We start from the raw sequence: 22,371 nt of genomic DNA on the forward strand, positions 1-22,371 counted from the left end.
CCGCCATCACCACCCCCTACACCCCCTCTTTATCCGTTTATTTAATCCCGTTTTATTGCGTTATCGACCCAGATCCATCAATGTATTCGCATTGGCCAACGTCTGGCCGTTGGGGGCCATTTTGGGGCCGTTGGGGGCCATTTTGGGGCCGTTGGGGGCCATTTTGGGGCCGGGGCCCGCCCGGGGCTCGTCCTCCATGGCGGCGGGGAGGCCTGGGGGGAAAGCGGGAAGAAACGGAGGGAAAGGGGGGATTCGTGAGGGAAACGGGGATAAAGCGTGAAGGGAAATGGGGGGAAAGGAGGGAAAAGTGTGAGGGGAAAATGTGGGGAAATGGGGATAAAGCGTGAGGAGAAAAGGAGGGAAAAGCGTGAGGGGAAATGGGAAATATGTGAGGGAAAATGGGGAAAAGGAGGGAAAAGCGTGAGGGGAAAATGTGGGGAAATGGGGATAAAATGCGAGGAGAAAAGGAGGGAAAAGTGTGAAGGAAAATGGGGAAAAGGAGGGAAAAGGGTGAGGGGAAAATGTGGGGAAATGGGGGTAAAATGGGAGAAGAAAAGGAGGGAAAAGGGAGGGGAAATGGGAAATATGTGAGGGAAAAGGAGGGAAAAGTGTGAGGGAAAATGGGGAAAAGGAGGGAAAAGCGGGAAATATGTGAGGGAAAATGGGGAAAAGGAGGGAAAATGGGGAAAAGGAGGGAAAGTGTGAGGGAAAATGGGAAATATGTGAGGGAAAATGGGAAATATGTGACGGAAAATGGGGAAAAGGAGGGAAAAGCGTGAGGGGAAAATGCGGGGAAATGGGAATAAAATGCGAGGAGAAAAGGAGGGAAAAGTGTGAAGGAAAATGGGGAAAAGGAAGGAAAAGTGTGAGGGAAAATGGGAAATATGTGAGGGAAAATGGGAAATATGTGAGGGAAAATGGGGAAAAGGAGGGAAAAGCGTGAGGGAAAATGGGGAAAAGCGTGAGGGAAAATGGGGAAAAGGAGGGAAAAGTGTGAGGGGAAAATGTGGGGAAATGGGGATAAAATGCGAGGAGAAAAGGAGGGAAAAGGGAGGGAAAAGTGTGAAGGAAAATGGGGGGAAGGAGGGAAAAGTGTGAGGAGAAATTGGAGGAAAAGGAGGGAAAAGTGTGAGGGGAAAAGGAGGGGAAAATGTGATGGAAAAAGGGGGAGAAGGAGGGAAAAGCATGAGGAGAAAAGGGAGGGAAAAGGGAAGGAAAACTGTAAGGAGAAAAGGAGGGGAATGGGGATAAAGTGAGAGAAAATGGGGAAAAGGAGGGAAAAGCATGAGGGGGAAATGGGGATAAAGCGTGAGGAGAAAAGGAGGGAAAAGCGTGATGGAAAATGGGGAAAAGGAGGGAAAAAGTGTGAAGGAAAATGAGGGAAAAGGAGGGAAAAGTGTGATGGAAAATGGGGGGGAAAAGGAGGGAAAAGCGTGAGGAGAAAATGCAGGGAAATGGGGATAAAGCGTGAGGAGAAAAGGAGGGAAAAGTGTGAGGGGAAAAGGAGGGAAAAAGTGATGGAAAATGGGAAAAAAGGAGGGAAAGGCGAGAGGGGAAAAGGAGGGGAAAGTGTGAGGGGAAAATGGGGGAAAAATGTGAGAAGAAAAGGAGGGAAAATGGGGATAAACTGTGAGAAAAAATGGGGAAGAGGAGAGAAAAGTGTGAGGGGAAAAGGAGGGAAAGGGGAGAAGTGTGAGGAGAAAAAGAGGGAAAAGGAGGGAAAAATGAAGGGCAAAAGGGAGGGGAAATGGAGAAAAACCGAGAGGAGAAAAGGGGGGAAATGGGGGGAAAGTGTGAGGGAGGGAAAAGCCTGAGGGGAAATGGAAAAGGGGGGAAAAATGGGGAAAGTGTGAGGAGAAAAGGGAAAGAATGGGGGGAAACGTGTGAGGGGAAAATGCGGGGAAACATCTCAGGGAAAAATGTGAAGGGAAGTGTGAAGGGAAAAGGAGAGAAAATAGGGGGAAAGTGTGGGGGGACAGGGGGAAATGTGAGGGGAAATGGGGGAAAGAAAGGAAAAGTGAGGGAATTGGAGGGAAAAGGCTGAGAGGAAAAGGAGGGAAAATGTGAGGGGAAAAGGGGGGGAAAATGGGGGAAAAGGGGGAAACGCGTGAGGGAAAACGTGGTAAATGGGGGCAAGGCGGGACGTTTCTCTCACCTGAACCCTCCCGGTTTCCCCGCGGTGAGGCGCAGCCCGGGGTGAGCCGGGCAGGGGGTAACCGGGCAGGGGGTCCCACTCGTGTCGTCCCTCGGGACCCCCCCCCCCCAGGAACCCCCACTTATTTCACCCCACGCGTGCTTCACGTTGGGACACCTGGCGGTCCCCCCCTCCCGCGTTGCCCCTTTAAGGGTGGGCGGGGCACGGCGGGGCTCCTCCCCCCCGCCTGACGCCACGCCCCTCTCACGTCACCGCCGCCCCGCCCCGCCCACTCGGCCTGCGCCGCCGCCGCCGCCGCCGCCTGCCGGCCCGGCTCCTCCCCGCCGGGCCCTGGGGCGATGCCGAAGCCCCGGTACCGCGGGCGGGGTGAGGTCGGGATCGCCGCCGTGGGGCGGAGGGGATGAAGGACCGCGGGGCAGGTGAGGTACCGGTGCGGTGGGGAGGGGAGGGGGGGGCTCGGGGAGGGGAGGGGGGGCTCAGGGAGGGGTTAGGGGGGTCATGGGGCAGGGTTAGGGGGGTTATGGGGGGCGCTGGGGGCACTCAGGGGTTGGGGGAGGGCGTTTAGGGGGTCATGGGGGGTAGGGGGAAGCTTATGGGGGGCTCAGGGGGGCGGGGGACGGGTTAGGGGGGCCATGGGGGTGGGGGGCAGGGTTTAGGGGGGCCATGGGGGTAGGGGGCAGGGTTAGGGGGGTCATGGGGGGTGGGGGGCTCAGGGGGGTGGGGGCAGGGTTAGGGGGGTCATGGGGCAGGGTTAGGGGGGTTATAGGGGAGTTTGGGGGACTCGGGTGTGTGGGGAGCAAGTTTAGGGGCGTCGTGGGGGGTAGGGGGCAGGTTTGGGGGGGCTGTAGGGGAGTTTGGGGGGACTCAGGGGTTGGGGGAGTGGGTTTGGGGGGTCACAGGGGCGTAGGGAGCAGATTTAGGGGGGTTATAGGGGGGTTTGGGGGACTCAGGGGTATGGGGAGAGAGTTTGGGGGGGTCACAAGGGCATAGGGGGCGGAATGGGGGGTGGGGGACGGGTTGGGGGGGTCACGGGGGTGTATGGGGCAGGTTTGGGGGGGCTGTGGGGGGTTTGGGGGGCTCAGGGGCCTGGGAATCAGGTTTAGGGGGTCACAGGGACGTAGGGGGCAGGTTTGGGGGGGTTTGGGGGGCTCAGGGGCATGGGGGCAGGTTGGGGGGGCTATGGGGGGGTTTGGGGGTCACAGGGGCGTAGGGGGCAGGTTTGGGGGGCTATGGGGGGTTTGGGGGGCTCAGGGGCGGGAGAGGGCAGGTTTGGGGGCTGTAGGGGGGTGGTCGCGGCATGGGGTGGGGGTCCCGGCCTCCATGGGGGAGCCCCCCGCTTTGGGGGGGCCGCGGAGGCCGGGCGGGGCGGGGGGAGGGGGGGTCATGTGCTGTTTATCCCAGCCGGCGTCAGCCGGGGATGGGGGGGGAGGAAGAGGAAGGTGAGGAGCCTCCCCCCCCCCCAAATCCCAACCTTTGACCCCCAACCCTGACCTTTGACCCCCCCCAGGTGCTGCCTGTACCTGGGGGGTGCTGCCTGCACCGCAGGCAGGGGGGTGGGGGGGGCCGCCAGCCCTTTCGCCATCGCCGCCCCCCGCGGCGCCGCGCCAGGGTTATTTTTAGGCCTCTCCTTGGCCGGGATCTGGGGGGGACACACACACACACACGACACACGGACAGACGGACGGACACGGCCGGGCGTCGCCCCCTCCCCCGTCGCCGAAACCGCCCGGCGCGGGGCGTTGGCGGCAGGTTGATGTTTAACCCAGCCCTGGGGCGGGGGTTCCCCACGCTCTCTTTTCTTTCATTTTTTTGCGGGGGGGGTGGTGGTGGTGGGGGTTAAGCGTGTCCGTCTGTCCGTCCCGGCAGGGTGAAGCTGTCAGCGGCATGGCGGGCGCGTCGGTGAAGGTGGCGGTCAGGGTCCGGCCCTTCAACGCCCGGGAGACCAACCGCCAGGCCAAGTGCGTCATCCAGATGCAAGGCAACACCACCTGTGAGTGGGGGGGGGGGGGGCGTTTTGGGGTGCGGGGGGGTCACGAGTGGGGGCAGACACGCGGGGGGGGGCCCCCCCCCCGCCCCGTCCTTGTCCCCGCGCCACCGTCCTGGCCGCCGGCCCGGTGAAACCAGCTGCCGCCGGGCTAAAAATAGCGGCCGGGTGACAACGAAGCGGCGGGGGGGCGACGGCGGTGACGCGGGGGGGGGGCGGGGGGGGTCACGGTGTCCCCTCACCGCGTCGTCAGCCGTCCCCCCCCCCCCAAACCCAGGCATCACCAACCCCAAGCTGCCCAAGGACGGCGCCAAGCACTTCACCTTCGACTACTCCTACTGGTCCCACACCTCGGTGAGTACTGGGGGGGCGCGGGGGGGGGTTGGGGGGGCACGCGGGGGTCCCTGACGCCCCCCCCCCCCCCGCAGGAGGAGGACCCCCGCTTCGCCTCGCAGCGCCGCGTCTACCAGGACATCGGGGAGGAGATGCTGCTCCACGCTTTCGAGGGCTACAACGTCTGCGTCCTCGCCTACGGCCAAACCGGCGCCGGGAAATCCTACACCATGATGGGCAGGCAGGAGGCCGGGCAGCGGGGGATCATCCCCCAGGTATCGGGGGGCCCGGGGGGGGATTTTGGGGGGGCCCGGGGGGGGGGTTTGGGGGGCTGCCCCCCCCCCGAAGCCCCCGGCTGAGCGCCGCTCGCCCCCAGCTCTGCGAGGATCTCTTCGCCCGCGTCGGCCGGGAGGGATCCCCGGATCTCACCTTCTCCGTGGAGGTGAGTCGGGGGTTTGGGGGGGCCCCCATCTTGTGCCCCCCCCCCGTTTGGGGGGTTTGGGGGTTCAGGGTGGGCTCCCGCATCTCACAGACGCCCCCCCGCCCCCGCCCTGGGGGTTTGGGGGCTCGGTGCGGGGTCTCCGTCGTAGCCCCCCCACCCCCGGCGATTTGGGGGTTCCCCTGCCCCCACCCCAGCGTTCCGGGGGCTCAGCCGCCCCCTGCCTCAGCGGTTTGGGGGTTCCCCATTTCGGGGTTCCCCCCTCACCATTTTGGGGGGTTCCCCCCCCTCAGTTCAGGGGTTCCCCCATCAGTTTGGGGGTTTCCCCCCTCGCCATTTTGGGGGTTCACCTGCCCCCCTCCCCATCAGTTTGGGGCTTCCCCTCCCCACCATTTTGGGGGTTCACCCGCCCCCCTCCCCACCATTTTGGGGTTCCCCCCTCCCCATCTTTTCAGGGTTCCCCCTGCCCCCCTCCCCATCAGTTTGGGGTTCCCCCCTCGCCATTTTGGGGTTCCCTGCTCACCATTTTGGGGTTCCCCCCTCGCCATTTTGGGGTTCCCCCCCAGGTGAGCTACATGGAGATCTACTGCGAGCGGGTGCGGGACCTGCTGAACCCCAAGAGCCGGGGGGGGCTGCGGGTGCGGGAGCACCCCCTGATGGGCCCCTACGTCCAGGACCTCTCCCGCCTGGCCGTCACCTCCTTCGAGGACATCGCCGACCTGATGGACAGCGGCAACAAGGCCAGGTTGGGGGGACGGGGGGGACGCCCCGACTCCGGGGGGGCCCCCCGCGCCCCCCGCGCCCCCCCCCAGCGCTGCCCTTTCCGCCCCCGCTCAGGACGGTGGCGGCCACCAACATGAACGAGACCAGCAGCCGCTCCCACGCCGTCTTCACCATCGTCTTCAGCCAGCGCCGCCACGACCGCCTGACCGACCTCCACACCGAGAAGGTGACGCCGCGCCCCCGCGTCCCGTCCCGGATCCCCTCCTAGATCCCCTCCCAAATCCCATCCCAAATCCCCTCAGGCCTCACCCAAATCCCATCCCGAATCCCATCCCAAATCCCATCCCAGATCCCCCCCAAATCCTGTCCCAGATCCCCCCCCAAGTCCCCCCAGGCCTCACCCAAATCCCATCCCGAATCCCATCCCGAATCCCATCCCAGATCCCCCCCAAATCCCGTCCCAAATCCCCCCAGATCCCCGCCGAATCCCCCCAAATCCCCCCAAATCCCCCTCAGCTCCACCAACCCCCCAAAATCCCCTCGAGTCCCCCCCAAATCCCCTCCACATCCCCCCAAAATCCCCCCAGCTCCCCCAAATCTCCCCCGAATCCCCCTAAATTCCCTCCAGTCCCCCCCAATGCCCCCCAAATCCCCTCAATGCCCCCCAAATCCCCCCTGGGACCCCCAGATCCCCTCAGTGCCCCCCAAATCCCCCCAGACCCCCGGGACCCCCCAAAACCCCCCGGGACCCCCAAATCCCCCCAAGGCCCCCCAGTCCCCCCAGACCCCCCAAATCCCCCCCAAATCCCCTCAGTGCCCCCCAAATCCCCCCCAAAACCCCCCGGGACCCCCCAAATCCCCTCACGGCCCCCCAACCCCCCGCCCCCCCAGGTCAGCCGCATCAGCCTGGTGGACCTGGCCGGCAGCGAGCGCGCCGACGCCTCGGGGGCCAAGGGCACGCGCCTGAAGGTGAGGAGCTGGGGCGAGGGGGGCCCCGTACCCCCAAAGCGGGGCTCCGGGGGGTGACCCCCCCCTCCCCCAGCCCTTCCTCACCCTCCTCCTCCTCCTCAGGAAGGCGCCAACATCAACAAATCTCTGACCACGCTGGGGAAAGTCATCTCCGCCCTGGCCGAGGCGGTGAGGTCGGGGGGGGTCTCGGCCCCCTCCCCGCACTCTGGGGTCCCCTCCCCCACTTTGGGGTCCCCTTCCGGACCCCGGGGTCCCCTCGTTTTGGGGGAGGGGCACACACGACCCCCCCCTCCCCCCCCGTAGCAGAACAGCAAGAAGAAGAAGCCGGATTTCATCCCGTACCGGGACTCGGTGCTGACCTGGCTGCTGAAGGAGAACCTGGGTGAGCCGGGGAGGGGGCTGGGGGGGCTCTGAGGTTTTTGGGGGTCCCCTACCCCCCCCCAAACCCCCTCCTCATCCTCTCCCCGCAGGCGGGAACTCCCGCACGGCCATGATCGCGGCGCTCAGCCCGGCCGACATCAACTATGAGGAGACGCTCAGCACACTGCGGTGAGGCCGCGTTGCGGGGGGACGGTGGCTTTGGGGGGGCTCTGGTGGGTTTTGGGGTGGTTTTTGGGGGTGTGGGGTGGTTTTTGGGGTGGTTTTTGGGGGTGTGGGGTGGTTTTTGGGGGTCTGTGGTCGGTTTTGTGCTGTCTTTTTGGGGGCTGTGGTGGTTTTTGTGGTTTTTTGGGGGGCTGTGGTGGTTTTTGTGGTGGGTTTTTGGGGGCTGTGGTGGTTTTGGGGGGCTGCGGTGGTTTTTGTGGTGGATTTTTGGGGGCTGTGGTGGGTTTTGTGGTGGTTTTGGGGGGCTGCGGTGGTTTTTGTGTTTTTTGGGGGGGCTGTGGTGGTTTTGGGGGGCTGTGGTGGTTTTTGTAGTGGGTTTTTGGGGGCTGTGGTGGGTTTTGGGGGCTGTGGTGGTTTTTGGGGGCTGCGGTGGGTTTTGTGGTGGTTTTTGGGGCTCTGTGGTCGGTTTTGTGCTGGTTTTTGGGGGCTGTGGTGGTTTTTTGGGGGCTGTGGTGGTCTTTGTGGTGGTTTTTTGGGGTGTGTGGTGGTTTTTGGGGGGTCCCAGCCCTGGTCCTGCCCCCCAGCTACGCCGACCGCACCAAGCAGATCCGGTGCCACGCGGTGATCAACGAGGACCCCAACGCCCGCCTGATCCGGGAGCTGCGGCAGGAGGTGACGCGGCTGCGGGAGCTGCTCTGCGCCCAGGGGCTGGCCCACGCCCTCGCCCCCCCCGGTGAGAGGGGCTGGGGGCCACAGGGGGGTTGGGGGGCAGATTGGGGGCTTTGGGGAGAGTGAAGGGGATTTGGGGCAGATTTAGGGGGTTTGGGGGGACACGGGGGGATTTGGGGGGCAGATTTAGGGGGTTTGGGGGGACACGGGGGGATTTGGGGGGCAGATTTAGGGGGTTTGGGGGGACACGGGGGGATTTGGGGGTGGGGGGGTTGGGGAAGGTTTGCGGGGCAGAGGGAGGGGGTTTGGGGGGACACAGGGGGATTTGGGGGCAGAGTGGGGGGACCTGGGGGCAAATTTGGGGGTTGGGGGGTCACAGGGGGTTTTGGGGGGGCTGGGGGGGCTCGGGGGCAGATTTGGGGGCGCTGGGGGGTTTGGGGGGCAGAGGGAGGGGGTTTGGGGAGAGTTCAGGGGATTTGGGGGCAGAGTGGGGGGGCTCGGGCAGGTTTGGGGGTTGGGGGGAGATTTAGGGGGGTTTGGGGGGGCTGGGGAGGAGTTGGGGGGCAGAGGGAGGGGATTGGGGGGCAGGTGCAGGAGGGGGCCCCCAGCCCCCTGACCCCCCATCCCCCCCCGCCCCAGGCCCCAACGCAGCCGCTGACCCCCCCCCCGCCCCCCCGCCGAGCCCCCTCCCCCCCCGCCGCCGCCGCCGCCCTCAACGGGGGGGGGACGGAGCCGCTGCCCCCCTCGGCGCCGCGGAGGCCATGGAGCGGCTGCAGGTGACCCCCACCCCCCGCCCTCCCCCTCTCCCCGGGGGCCCCCCAAAATCGCGTTCCCCCCCCCCCCAAAATCGCGTTCCCCCCCCCAAAATCGCGTCCCCCCCAGGAGACGGAGAAGATCATCGCGGAGCTGAACGAGACCTGGGAGGAGAAGCTGCGCAGGACGGAGGCGCTGCGCCTGGAGCGGTGAGGGGGGCCCCCCAACCAGCCCCCAGGGCACCCCAAACCCCCCCCGCCCCCCCCCCCCCCCCCCACCGGCCGCCAAAACCCCATGTGGGCCCCCCAATCCCCCCGAATTGTGCCCTCCCCCCAGCCCCCCAATCTCCTCAGCCCCCCAAAACCTTCATGGCCCTCCCAACCCCCCTCCTGGTGCCCCCCAGCCCCCCCAAAACCCTTTGACCCCCCAAATCCCCCCAAATCCTCAGAGCCCCCCAAAACCCTGTGTTCCCCCCCAACACCCCCCAGCCCCCAAAACCTTCGTGGCCACCCCCAACCCCCCCCACTGCCCCCCAGCCCCCCCAAAGCCCCCCAACACCCCCGCAGCCCCCCAAAACTCCCCCCACTGCCCCCCCCAGTGCCCCCAAACCTTCATGGCCTCCCCAAAGCCCCCTCCCACTACCCCCAGCCCCCCCAAATCCCCCCTAAAGCCCCCCAACACCCCCCAGCCCCCCAAAACTCCCCGCCACTGCCCCCCCAACCCCCCCACTGCCCCCCAGCCCCCCAAAACCTTCATGGCCCCCCCAAACCCCCCTCCCACTGCCCCCCAGCCCCCCTAAAGCTCCCCAACACCCCCTAGCCTCCCAACCCCCCCCCCAAAGCCCCCCCGCCCCCCCCCCACCCCCCAAAGCCCCCCCAACCCCCCCTGCCCCCCAGGGAGGCGCTGCTGGCCGAGATGGGGGTGGCTCTGCGGGAGGACGGCGGCACCGTCGGCGTCTTCTCCCCTAAAAAGGCAAGTCCCGGGGGGGCCCCCCAAAACCCCCCACCCCCCCCGGGGGGCGCCGCCCTCCCAGCCCTGACTCTGGCTTTTTTTTTTTTGGGGTCCCCCCCCTCCCCCCCAAAAGACCCCCCACCTGGTGAACCTCAACGAGGACCCGCTGATGTCCGAGTGCCTCCTCTACCACATCAAGGACGGCGTCACCAGGTGAGGGGGGTCTGGGGGCCCCCAAACCCTTCCCCCCCCCCCAAACCCTCCGGGGCCCCCCAAAACCCTCTGCCCCCCCCCCCCCCCCCCCAGAGTCGGCCAAGCGGACGTGGACATCAAACTGTCGGGGCCGTTCATCGGGGAGCAGCACTGCCTCTTCCGCAGCCGCCCCGGCCCCTCGGGCGAAGGTAGGGAACGGGGGGGGGGGGTCCAGATTTTGGGGGGGCCCCCCCTTTTGCCGCCGCCCCCCCCCCCATCCCCCCTAACTCCTTTTTCTCCCCCCTCCCCAAAACGCTGGCGCAGGAGCAGGTCCCCGCGGCCCCCCCCAGGTCCCCCGGCCCCCGCGCCGGCGGGAGAGGGGGCCTCGGGGGGGTGGGGGGGGGGGATTTGGGGGACCCCCCTTCCCCGGTTTTACCGGTGTCGTAACCCCCCCCTTCCCCCCCAAAGTGGTGGTGACGCTGGAGCCGTGCGAGGGGGCCGAGACCTACGTCAACGGGAGGCAGGTGACGGAGCCCGTGGTGCTCAAGTCCGGTAGGGACCCCCCCACCCCCCGGGACCCCCCAAAATCCCCCCAAATCCCCCCAACTCCCTGTGTATCCCCCCAAATCCCCCCAGGACCCCCCAAAATCCCCCCAAATCCCCCCAACTCCCTGTGTAAGCCCCCAAATCCCCCCGAATTCCCCCGACCCCCCAAATCCCCCCAAATCCCCCCACATCCCTGTGTATCCCCCAAATCCCCCCAAATCCCCCCAAATCCCTCTGAAATCCCCATGTTCCCCCCAATCCCTGTGTATCCCCCCGAATTCCCCCCAAATCCCTGTGTATCCCCCCAAATCCCCCCAAATCCCTGTGTATCCCCCCGAATTCCCCCCAAATCCCTGTGTATCCCCCCAAATCCCCCCAAATTCCCCCAAATCCCTGTGTATCCCCCAAATCCCCCTGAAATCCCCATGTTCCCCCCCAAATCCCTGTGTATCCCCCCAAATTCCCCCCAAATCCCCCAGAAATCCCTGTGTATCCCCCCAAATCCCCCCGAATTCCCCTGACCCCCCCCAAATTCCCCCCAAATCCCTGTGTATCCCCCCAAATCCCCCCTGCACCCCCCCCCCCGCCCCCGCCTGGGTCCCAGCCTCCCTCTCCCTTCCCCCCCCCAGGCCACCGCCTCGTTTTGGGGAAGAACCACGTCTTCCGCTTCACCCACCCGGAGCAGGCGCGCAGGGAGCGGGAGCGGGGCCCCCCCGAGCCGCCCCCCGACTGGAACCTGGCCCAGCGGGAGCTGCTGGAGCAGCAGGGCATCGACATGCGCCTGGAGATGGAGAAGAGGTGGGGACACCCTGGGGACACCTGGGGACACCCCGGGGACGCTTTCGGGGGTCCTCACCCCCGCGCCCCCGCAGGCTGCAGGACCTGGAGAACCAGTACCGGCGGGAGAAGGAGGAGGCCGACCAGCGGCTGGAGCAGCAGCGGGGGGTGAGGGGGCGCGGGGGGGGGGGGCACCGCTGGCCCCTGGGTGGCTTTGGGTGGCCCTGGGTGTCACAGCTGCCCCTGGGCGGCCCTGGGTGTCACTGGTGGCCCCTGCATCCCCTCAGTGGCCCCTGGGTGTCACAGCTGGCCCCTGGGTGGCTTCGGGTGGCCCTGGGTGTCACAGCTGCCCCTGCGTGTCACTGGTGGCCCCTGCGTCCCCTCAGTGGCCCCTGGGTGTCACTGGTGGCTGCTGTGGCCCCTGGGTGTCACAGTTGTCCCCTGGGTGTCACAGCTGGCCCATGGGTGTCCTTGGGTGGCCCCTGGGTGTCACTGGTGGCCCCGGTGTCCCCTCAGTGGCCCCTGGGTGTCCCCCGAGTGTCACAGCTGGCCCATGGGTGTCCTTGGGTGGCCCCTGGGTGTCACTGGTGGCCCCTAGGTGGCCTCTGGGTGTTACTGGTGGCCCCTGGGTGTCACAGCTGGTCTGTGGGTGTCCTTGGGTGGCCTCTGGGTGTCACAGCTGGCCCTTGGGTGTTCTTGGGTGGCCTCTGGGTGTCACTGGTAGCCCCTGGGTCCCCTTAGTGGCCCCTGGGTGTCCCCCGGGTGTCACAGCTGGCCCATGGGTGTCCTTGGGTGGCCCCTGGGTGTCACAGTTGTCCCCTAGGTGGCCTCTGGGTGTCACTGGTGGCCCCTGGGTGTCACAGCTGGTCCGTGGGTGTCCTTGGGTGGCCCCTGGGTGTCACTGGTGGCCCCTGGGTGTCACAGCTGGTCCGTGGGTGTTCTTGGGTGGCCTCTGGGTGTCACTGGTAGCCCCTGGGTCCCCTCAGTGGCCCCTGGGTGTCCCCAAGCCGCCCCCCCCCGTCCCCTGCCTCCCAAGCCAGTCCCCGCCACGTGCATGTCCCCGTCCCCGCCGCGTCCCCGTCCCTGCCACGTCCCCATCGCGTCCCCACCGCGTCCCCGTCCCCACCGCGTCCCCGTCCCCGCCGCGTCCCCACCGCGTCCCCGCCATGTCCACGTCCCCGTCCCCACCGTGTCCCCGCCGCGTCCCCCCGCAGCACACCGACCCCGACGGCGGTGACGACCCGGAGCAGCGCTGGTGCGAAGCCGGTTGGCGCCTCATCTCCTCCCTCCGCCAGAAGCTCCCGGCGCCCACCGTCCGCTCCATCGTCCGTCGCTGCGGCCTCCCCAACCCCGGCAAACGCCGCGAGCCTCTCCGCGTTTACCAGATCCCCCAGCGGCGCCGGCCGGCGACGCCGGATCCTCCCTGGGTCACCATGGCGGACCTGAAGATGCAGGCGGTGAAGGAGATCTGCTACGAGGTGGCTCTGCGGGATTTCCGGCAAGCGCGGCGCGAGGTGGAAGCCATGAGCATCGTCAAGATGAAAGAGCTTTGCCGGCGTTACGGCAAGCGCGACCCTCACGAGCGGGAGACCTGGCGCGCCGTGGCGCGGGACGTCTGGGATACGGTGGGAGGAGGCGAAGAGGACGGCGGCGGCGGCGGCGGCGGCGGCGGCGGGGCGGAGGTGGAGGGGCTGCGGGCCCACCTGGACAAGCTGGCGGGGATCCTGCGGGAGGTGAAGCGGCAGAACAGCGCCAAGGACGAGCAGATCCGCGCCCTGCGGGACCGCGTCGGCAAGATGGAGCGCGTCATCCCCCTCCCGGCGGTGAGGGAGCCCCCGGCCCCCCACCCTGCCCCCCACACCCCCCCCCGGGACCCCCAATTGTGCCCCACCCCACCCCCATTAGCCCCCTGACACCCCCAAGTGTCCCAGCCCCTCCCCCACCCCCTGACACCCCCAATTGCGCCCCTCCCTGCCCCTCACCCCCTTAGCCCCCTGGGACCCCCAAGTGGGACCCCCTCCCCCACCCTTCTGGGACCCCCACTTGCACCCCACCCCCTCCGGACTCCCAGTTGTGCCCACCCCCACCCCCCGTTAGCCCCCCGGGACCCCCAAGTCTACCCCTCCCTGCCCCCACCCCCATGCCCCCGGAACCCCCAATTGTGCCCCCCCCCCCCCACCTTCTGGGACCCCACAATTGTGCCTCCCTCCCCCCCCGACACCCCCCCAATTGTGCCCCCCCTCCCCCCACCCCCTAACCCTCCCCTCCCCCCCGCAGGAGGAGGACGCCGAGGCCTCGCCGCCCCCCAGGGCCCCCCCCCCGGCCGGCGCTGACGGGGGCCCCCCCCCTTCCCCTTCCCCTCCCTCCCCCCCTCCTCCTCCTCCTCCTCGGCCGCCGAGCGCCTCGGGCGCCTGATGGCGCAGGACCCGGCCTTCCGGCGGGGGCGGCTGCGCTGGCTGCGGCAGGAGCAGGCCCGGCTGGGGGGGGGAGGGGGCCCGCAGCCCCCCGCCCCCCCCGCCGCCCCCCTCGCTTCGCCCCTCCCCCCCAGGACTGCAAGCTGCGCTTCCCCTTTAAGAGCAACCCCCAGCACCGCCTGGCTTGGGGGGGAGGGGCGGGGGGGCGCCCCCTCCCCCACCCCCCGCGAGGACGCCCCTCCCCCGCCCCCCCACCCCCCCGCTTTCGGGGCGCCCCCGCCGGGGGTCGCTGGGGGGGGAGCCCCCCGCCTCCGCCGCCAGCGCTCGGCCCCCGACCTGAAGGCGCGCGGGCCCCCGGCCTGAACGGGGGGGGGGGGGGGGGCGCGGGGGGCCCCTCCCCCCGTGGACAATCGGGGCCCCCGCCCTCCCCAAATCGGTGCTGGGTTGGGGGGGCCCCAGCTGCGGGTGCGTGTGTCGGGGGGGGACCCCGCGATTAAGGGCCCCCCCCCGGTGAAGGGGAGCCCCCAATTAGAGGGGGAGCCCCCCTAATTAAGAGGAAGCCCTCATTAAAGGGGGCGGCCCCCCCTTCCCCCCCCCCACCGTTGAAGGTGGCACCGCCTCCCGTCTCCGCGCCCGGCACGTGCAGCGCCGCGCCCCGCCCCCTCCGCCACGTCACCGCCGCGCCCCGCCCACTCCAGCTTGGCACCCGGCGGCCACGCCTCCTTGACCACGCCCCCTCAGAGGCGGCTCCGCCTCCTTTCCCTTCGGGGGGAGTGGCATCGCGAAGCTCCGCCCCCCCCGCTAGACACGCCCCCTTTCGCATACATGGCAGGGGCGTGGCGCGGCGAAGCGACCCCGCCCCTTCCCCGGTTGGGCAGCGTCGGGGTGGGGGAGGCGTGTCCCGAGCAGTCCCCGCCGCGGGGCGTGGCTTGGCGCAGGCCCCGCCCCCCCCGCGCCCCCCCCCCCCCACCCCCCCCCCGGGGGCTCCGGCTCCCCCCGCTGCCATTCGGCCCCGGCCCGGCCGCGCCATGAGCCGCCTCCAGGCCCCGCCGCTGCCGCCGCCGCTGCTGCTGCTGCTGCTCGGCGCCCTGGGGCCCCCGGCCGCGGGACAGGCACCGGCCCCGGCCCCGGCCCCGGCCCCGGCCCCGGCCCCGGCCCCCTCCGCCCGCCCCAACGCCACCAGGTAACGGCAGCCCCGGGAGCGCGACCGGCTCCCAGGCGCCCCCCCGAAACCGGGACCCCCCCCCGCCCCCCAGCCCGGGCTGGGAGACCCCGGGAGCGGGAGGGACCCCCACCGGGGGCTGCGAGCCCCCGGGCCCGGGATCCCCCTGGGATCCACCTGACAGCCCGGGACCCCCATTGCCCTGGGACCCCCACCGGGGGCTGGGACCCCCCCCAGGACCGGGATCCCTCCGGGATCCCCCCGGGCCCAGGACCCCCTGACAGCCCGGGACCCCCATCGCCCTGGGACCCCCACCGGGGGCTGGGACCCCCGGGGACTGGGAACCCCCCGGGATCCCCCCGGGACCGGGACCCCCTGACAGCCCGGGACCCCCCTCCTGGGAGCGGGACCCCCACCGGGGGCTGGGACCCCCCCGCAGGACCGGGATCCCTCCGGGATCCCCCAGGACCGGGACCCCCATCGCCCTGGGACCCCCACCGGGGGCTGGGATCCCCTGGGATTGGGACCCCCCCTTCCCGGGAACGGGACCCCCACCGGGGGCTGGGACCCCCCCCCCGGGACCAGGAAGCTGCTGGGCACCGGGCCCCCCGACAGCGGCCCCCCCCCCCCCCCAGCCCCGGGCCCCCCGCGGGGATCGGGCCCCCGCCCCCCCGGGGTCGGCCCCCCCGTGACGCCCCCGCGCCCCCCCGCAGGCCGGTGTTCCCGTGCGGGGGGGATCACCGGGGGGACTCGGGGTACATCGCCAGCGAGGGCTTCCCCCGCCACTACCCGCCCGGCCGCAACTGCACCTGGACCATCACGGTACGCGCCCCCGCGCCCCCCAAAACCCGGGGGGCACCCCGACACCCCCCGCCGCACCCCCGCACCCCTTAGGGTCACACCCCCCGCCCCCCTGCCCCCCCCGCCCCCCCCGTACCTCAGGGCCAGGCGGTGACAACCTTCGTCCCCGTGTCCTCCTGTCCCCGTGTCCTCCTGTCCGGCGGGCGCCCGAAGGCCGGGCGGTGACGTGCCCCTCCGTGTCCCCCCCGTCCCCGTGTCCTGCAGGTGCCCGAGGGCCAGGGGGTGACAATCCTGTCCCCCCCGTCCCCAACGTCCCCCCAACGTCCCCCCAGCGTCCCCCAGGTCCCCGAGGGCCAGGTGGTGGCACTCCTGCATCCCCCTGTCCCCCCCATGTCCCGCTGTCCCCATGTCCCCAGGGTGGGGTGGTGACACTCACCCCCTGTCCCCATGTCCCCCAGGTCCCCGAGGGCCAGGTGGTGACACTCTCCCGCATCCCCATGTCCCCCATGCCCCCCCCAATGTCCCAGTGTCCCTGTGTCCCCATGTCCCCACATCCCCAGGTCCCCAGGCCCAGGTGGTGATGCTCTCCGTCCCCGTGTCCCCCTGTCTCCACGTCCCCCTGTCCCCCTGTCCCCCAGGGCTGGTTAGTGACACTCACCCGCTGTCCCCATGTCCCTGTGTCCCCCTGTCCCCACGTCCCCAGGTCCCCAAGGGCCAAGTGGTGATGCTCTCCGTCCCCGTGTCCCCCTGTCCCCACGTCCCCCTGTCCCCAGGGCAGGGCGGTGACACTCACCCCGTCCCCAGGTCCCCGAGGGCCAGGTGGTGATGCTCTCTGTCCCCCTGTCCCCACGTCCCCCTGTCCCCACGTCCCCCCGTCCCCAGGTCCCCGAGGGCCAGGTGGTGATGCTCTCCATCCCCCTGTCCCCACGTCCCCATGTCCCCACATCCCCCTGTCCCCATGTCCCCCTGTCCCCCTGTCCCCAGGTCCCCGAGGGCTAGGTGGTGATGCTCTCCATCCCCCTGTCCCCACGTCCCCATGTCCCCACGTCCCCCTGTCCCCATGTCCCCCTGTCCCCCTGTCCCCAGGTCCCCGAGGGCCAGGTGGTGATGCTCTCCGTCCCCGTGTCCCCACATCCCCATGTCCCCACGTCCCCCTGTCCCCATGTCCCCCCATCCCCAGGTCCCCGAGGGCCAGGTGGTGATGCTCTCTGTCCCCCTGTCCCCCTGTCCCCACGTCCCCCTGTCCCCGGGGCAGGGTGGTGACACTCACCCCGTCCCCAGGTCCCCGAGGGCCAGGTGGTGATGCTCTCCTTCCGCGTCTTCGACCTGGAGCCGGACCCCCTGTGTCGCTTCGATTCCCTCTCGGTTTTCGGGGGTCACGGGCCGGGGGCCCCGTTACTGGGGCGCTTCTGCGGCACCTTCCGGCCCGGCGCGCTGCTGGCGGCCGGCAACCGCATGCTGCTGCGGATGGAGAGCGACGAAGCCACCGCCGGCCGCGGCTTCCTCGTCTGGTTCAGCGCCGGCCTCCCCCCGGCGCACGGTGAGCGGCCTGGGGGGCGCGGCGGGGCGGCGGGCACCGCCGGCGGAGAGGAGGGACCCCCCCGAAACCCCCATAGCCCCCCTCAAATCCCCTATGGACCCCCCAAACCCCCATAGCCCCCCCCAAAACCCCTATGGACCCCCCAAAACCCCTGTGGACCCCCCAAAACCCCTATGGACCCCCCAAACCCCCATAGCCCCCCCAAAACCCCTATGGACCCCCCAAAACCCCTGTGGACCCCCAAAACCCCCATAGCCCCCCCAAAACCCCTATGGACCCCCCAAAACCCCTATGGACCCCCAAAACCCCCATAGCCCCCCTAAAATCCCCATGGAGCCCCCTAAACCCCCTACAGCCCCCCTAAAACCCCCGTGGAGCCCCCCAAAGCCCCATAGCTCCCCTAAAGTCCCTATGGAGCCCCCCAAACCCCCACGGCCCCCCCAAAGCCCCCATAGCCCCCCCAAAACCCCCATAGCCCCCCCCCCAAACCCCATAGATCCCCAGAGCCCCTGTGGAACCCCCAAAACCCCACGGCCCCCCAAACTCCATGAACCCCTCCAAAACCCACATGAACCCTCCACAAAACCCCATGGCCCCTAAACCCCCCCAGCCCCCCTCAAAACCCTATGGGCCCCCCCAAAACTCCGTAGCCCCCCCAAACCTTCCACAAGCCTATGAACCCCCCTAAAATCCCCATGGCACCCCCAAACCTCCATAGCCCCCCTAAAACCCCCGTGGAGCCCCCTCAAAGCCCCATAGCCCCCTAAAATCCCCATAGCCCCCCTCAAACCCCCATGGAGCCCCCCAAAGCCCCCCAAAAACCCCCATGGCCCACCCTAAACCCCCATAGCCCCCCTAAACCCCCTATGGAGCCCCCCAAACCCCCATAGCCCCCCCAAAACCCCCATGGAGCCCCCCAAAGCCCCCCGAAAACCCCCATGGATCCCCCCCCTAAAACCCCCACGGCCCCCCCAAACCCTCATAGCCCCCCTAAAACCCCCGTGGAGCCCCCTAAACCCTCATAGTCCCCCTAAAACCCCCGTGGAGCCCCCCCATAGCCCCCCTAAAACCCCCATAGCCCCCCCAAAGCCCCCTAAAACCCCCAAAGCCCCCCCGACCCAGCCCCACCCTCAGGACCTTTTGCAGGGCCCCCCCACGGACGGCGGCGTTCGGGGGTCAATAATAAACCCCATTTTTTCGGGGAGTCCTGGCACTATTTTGACGGTGAGTATGGCCCCCCCCCAGAAATAAAAGCACCCCCGGGGGGGGGGGTCTTGCACCCCGAGAGCCCTTCCTCCCCTTCCCCTCCTCCTCCTCCTCCTCCTCGGGTGGTTTTGGCACCAGCCCCCCCATAATTACCCGCCCCCGAGGTTTCTTTTTTTGGGGGGGGGGGGGGGCCGCACCCTGCCCCACCGCCCCGTTTCGGGGGGGTCCCAGTGAGAGCGGAGCCGCCGGCGGTGCGGGAAAAGGGGGTGGGGGGGTCGCAGCGTGTCCCCCCCCTAAAATCGCCCCCCCCCCCCAGAGCCCCAGTCCTGCGGGGGGCGGCTGGAGAAGCCCCAGGGGAGCCTGAAGACCCCGAATTGGCCGGAGGAGAATTATCCCGCCGGGATCAGCTGCTCCTGGCACATCGTGGCACCCCCGGAGAAGGTTTGGGGGGGTCCCGGGGGGTGGGGTGGGGGGTGGGGGTGGGTCGGAGCTGATTTTGGGGTGGGGGGGTTTGTGTCCCCCGAAGGTGATCGAGTTGAGGTTCGGGAAGTTCGACGTGGAGCCGGACGCTCACTGCCGCTACGACTACGTGGCCGTTTTCGAGGGGGGCAGACGGACGACGCGCGGAGGGTGGGGAAGTTCTGCGGGGAGGAGACCCCCGGGTGAGAGCACCCCCCAGCTCTGCCTGAGCCCCCCAAACCTGCCTGAGCCCCCCAAACCTGACTGACCCCCCAAACCAGCCTGAGCCCCCCAAATCAGCCTGACCCCCCAAACCTGCCTGAGCCCCCCAGCTCTGCCTGACCCCCCCAAACCTGACTGACCCCCCCAAACCAGCCTGAGCCCCCCAAACCTGACTGACCCCCCCAAACCAGCCTGAGCCCCCCAAACCTGACTGACCCCCCCAAACCTGCCTGACCCCCCCCAAATCAGCCTGAGCCCCCCAAACCTGCCTGACCCCCCCAAGCCTGACTGACCCCCCCAAACCAGCCTGAGCCCCCCAAACCTGCCTGACCCCCCAAACCAGCCTGGGCCCCCTAAAGCCAGCCTGAGCTCCCCAAAACCTGCTTGACACCCCAAAACCAGCCTGACCCCCCCAAAACCAGCCTGAGCCCCCCAAACCTGCCTAGACCCCCCAAATCAGCCTGCCCCCCCCAAATCAGCCTGGGCCCCCAAATCTGCCTGACCCCCCCAAACCTGCCTGGCTCCCTCAAAGCCTCCTCAAACCCAGCCTGGACCCCCCATAAACCAATGCTAAACCCCCCAAAACCAGCCTGGACCCCCCCAAAACCAGTCTGTCTCACCCCAAACCAGCCTGACCCCTCCAAGACCAGCCTGAGCCCCCCCAAACCAGCCTAGACCCCCCAAAAACCAGTCTGACCCCCACCCCAGGCAGCCCAGACCCCCCTAAAACCCTCCTGACCGCCCCCCCATTCTGATCCCCCCCAAACCCACCCAGACCCCTCCAAAACCAGCCTGGACCCCCCTAAACTCACCCTGATGCCCCCCAAACCCTTCTGACCCCCCCAAACCCCTCCTGACCGCCTCAACCCCACTCTGGACCCCCCAAACCCCACTCTGGACCCCCCAAACCCCTCCTGACCGCCTCAACCCCACTCTGGACCCCCCAAACCCCTTCTGACCCCCCCAAACCCCTCCTGACCGCCTCAACCCCACTCTGGACCCCCCAAACCCCTTCTGACCCCCCAAACCCCTCCTGACCCCCCAACCCCACTCTGGACCCCCCAAACCCCTCCTGATTCATCCCAAAATCCCTCCTGACCCCCCCAAAACCAGCCTGGACCCCCACAAACCCCTCCTGATTCATCCCCAAACCCCTCCTGACCCCCCAACCCCACCCTGGACCCCCCAAACCCCTCCTGACCCCCCCAACCCCACCCTGGACCCCCCCAAACCCCTCCTGACACCCCCAAACCCCTCCTGACCCCCCATTGCTCCCCCCAGCCCCATCCTCTCCTCCGGCCACGAGCTGCTGGTTCAATTCGTCTCGGACCTGAGCGTGACGGCCGACGGCTTCTCCGCCACCTACACCGTCAGGAACCGGGACGCGGCACCGGCACCGGACCCCGGCACCGATCCGGTTACCCCCAAAACCAAGGGGGGCGGGAAGGGGAAAGCCCCCCCCGGCCCTAAACCGGTGACGCCAACCGCCGCCGTCCTCACCGTCACCGCGACCCCCTGCCCCCAGCGATGCCGGCGCGCCGGGACGCTGCAGAGCAACTTCTGCGGCAGCGATTTCGGTGAGGACCCCCCCACCGCCAAAAATGGGGTATGGGGGGGGTGGGGGGGCTGAGGACCCCCAAAAATGGGGGGACAGGGAAGGGGGGGAGGCTGAGGACCCCCCCAAAGATGGGGTAAGGGGTGGGGGGTGACCAAGGATCCCCCAAAATGGGGGGACAAGGAGGGGGGAGGCTGAGGACCCCCCAAAATGGGGTTCAGGGATGGCGGAGGACCCCCCTAAGATGGGGTACAGGTAAGGGGGGAGGCTGAGGACCCCCCAAAATGGGGGTACGGGTAAGAGGGGGGGCTGAGGACCCTCCGAAGCTGGGGTACAAAGAGGGGGATGGCTGAGGACCCCCAAAAATGGGGGGACAGGGAAGGGGGGGAGGCTGAGGACCCCCCCAAAGATTGGGTAAGGGGAGGGGGGTGACCGAGGATCCCCCAAAATGGGCGGATGAGGAGGGGGGTGGCTGAGGCCCCCCTAAAGCTGGGGTATGGGGGGGGGACGGCCGAGGTTTTGGGGTGTCTCACCCCTCCCTGTGCCGACAGTGCTGACCGGGACGGTGAAGTCGGTGTCGCGGGGTCCCCCCCAGGAGCGGGGCTGGGCCGTGGTCTCCATCCTCGGCCTCTACAAATCGGGGGGCCTGGGGGTGCCCCAGCCCGCCAAGGGGGCCACCCTGCGCCTCCAGCTGCCCTGTCGCCTCTGCCCCGGCCTCAAGAAAGGTGGGTGCCCGATGGAGGGGGGTGGGGGGGGTCTCTGTGCCCCCCCATATCCTGACACCCCTACCCCCCCCCCCCAAATCTCTTCCAGGCTCCAGCTACATCCTGATGGGGCGGGTGGGGGCGGACGGGGGGGCCGTGTTGCCCCCTGACGCCTTCGTCGTCCCCTACCGCCAGCAGCAGCAGCAGGTTTTGGGGAACCTCAGCAAGAGGCCGTGTCGGGGGAACCCCTGAGACCCCCTGGACCCCCCCCCCCCAAATTATGGACCCCCCCATATGCAAATAAAGGGCGCAGAGCCGGAGGATGGGAGTGATGGGGGGGGGGGGAGCCCCCATCCCGCTGCCACGTCGCTGGGTGGATGCGAGACCCCTCCCCCCCGCCCCTCCCTCTCGGGGGGGGGGCACAGGGCGGCCCCCCCCCCCCCCCGGTGGAGCCCGAGGAAGGGGACCCCAGGGCCGCCCCCCGCCTTAAAAACCCGCGGTGAGGCTCCTTTAAGAACGGCTGAGGGGGCGGGGTTTGAGGGTTGGGGGCGGAGCCTGCTGGCAGGCGGAGGAGGGGCCGGGGGGGGCTGAGTGCGCGGAGGGGGCGTGGCCTCTCAGTGCGGGAGGACATCGGGGGCGTGGCCTCCCATCGAGGGGCGGAGACGGGGGCGTGGCCTCCCGTTGAGGGTTGGGAAAGGGGCGTGACCGCCGATTGAGAGGCGGGGAAGAGGCGTGGCCTCCAGCAGAAGGGGCCACAGCGGAGGAAGGGGCAATGGCGGGAGGCGCTAAGGCCGCTGACCCGGCGGGGGCCCTGGGGAGGGGGGAGCAGAGGGGTGAGGGGGTGCCCGGGGGGTCCCCTCGGGGCCGGGGGGTCCCCGGTGTCCCCGCGAGGTGGCAGCGGCCCTGCTGGATGCCGACAGTGACAGGGATGGGGACGAGGCCCCTCCGGGGATGGTCACAGGGACCCCACCCCCCCTCAGTCACCCCCCCGCCACCCCGGCGGCCTCACCGTCACCTCCTGGTCCCTCCGGTTGGGCGATGGCGGCGAGAAGCCCGGTGGCCCGTGGGGGACGAGCCCCACGTGCGCCATGTTGAAGCTCGGCCTGGCTGCCGGCGGAGCCCGCCTTCTTTTCACATCGATCTTTGCCGGCATAGGTCGGGAGAGCTGTCAGTCTCCCCCGTCCTGAGGTGATGCTGCCTCTGATTGGCCGCCTGGGCTGTCACTGTGCCCCTGTTTGGGGCCCGCCCTCCCCTGAGGTAATGCTGCCTCTGAT

General features: G+C 68.8%; 1 protein-coding gene across 1 annotated transcript; it reads left to right on the plus strand.

The window, feature by feature from the left end:
* Positions 1-2,412: 2,412 nt before the first annotated feature.
* On the plus strand, positions 2,413-21,417 carry KIF1C (kinesin family member 1C). The gene is given in 28 exon segments (XM_087777796.1): positions 2,413-2,574; positions 4,022-4,145; positions 4,417-4,493; positions 4,568-4,747; positions 4,849-4,914; positions 5,478-5,656; positions 5,749-5,860; positions 6,526-6,603; positions 6,706-6,771; positions 6,907-6,985; positions 7,074-7,152; positions 7,731-7,879; positions 8,455-8,591; positions 8,698-8,777; positions 9,465-9,540; positions 9,653-9,732; positions 9,826-9,920; positions 10,180-10,263; positions 10,887-11,055; positions 11,130-11,202; positions 12,249-12,857; positions 16,693-16,951; positions 18,474-18,598; positions 18,684-18,765; positions 18,768-18,819; positions 20,120-20,415; positions 20,945-21,118; positions 21,207-21,417. Coding segments are annotated over 27 exon segments (3,705 nt in total). The 5' UTR covers positions 2,413-2,574; positions 4,022-4,039; the 3' UTR covers positions 21,350-21,417.
* The last annotated feature ends 954 nt before the right edge of the window (positions 21,418-22,371 follow it).

Source organism: Nipponia nippon, unplaced genomic scaffold, assembly GCF_047370975.1.
Source record: "Nipponia nippon isolate SJK-2023a ecotype South Korea unplaced genomic scaffold, ASM4737097v1 scaffold_41, whole genome shotgun sequence".
Taxonomy (NCBI): Eukaryota; Metazoa; Chordata; class Aves; order Pelecaniformes; family Threskiornithidae; genus Nipponia; species Nipponia nippon.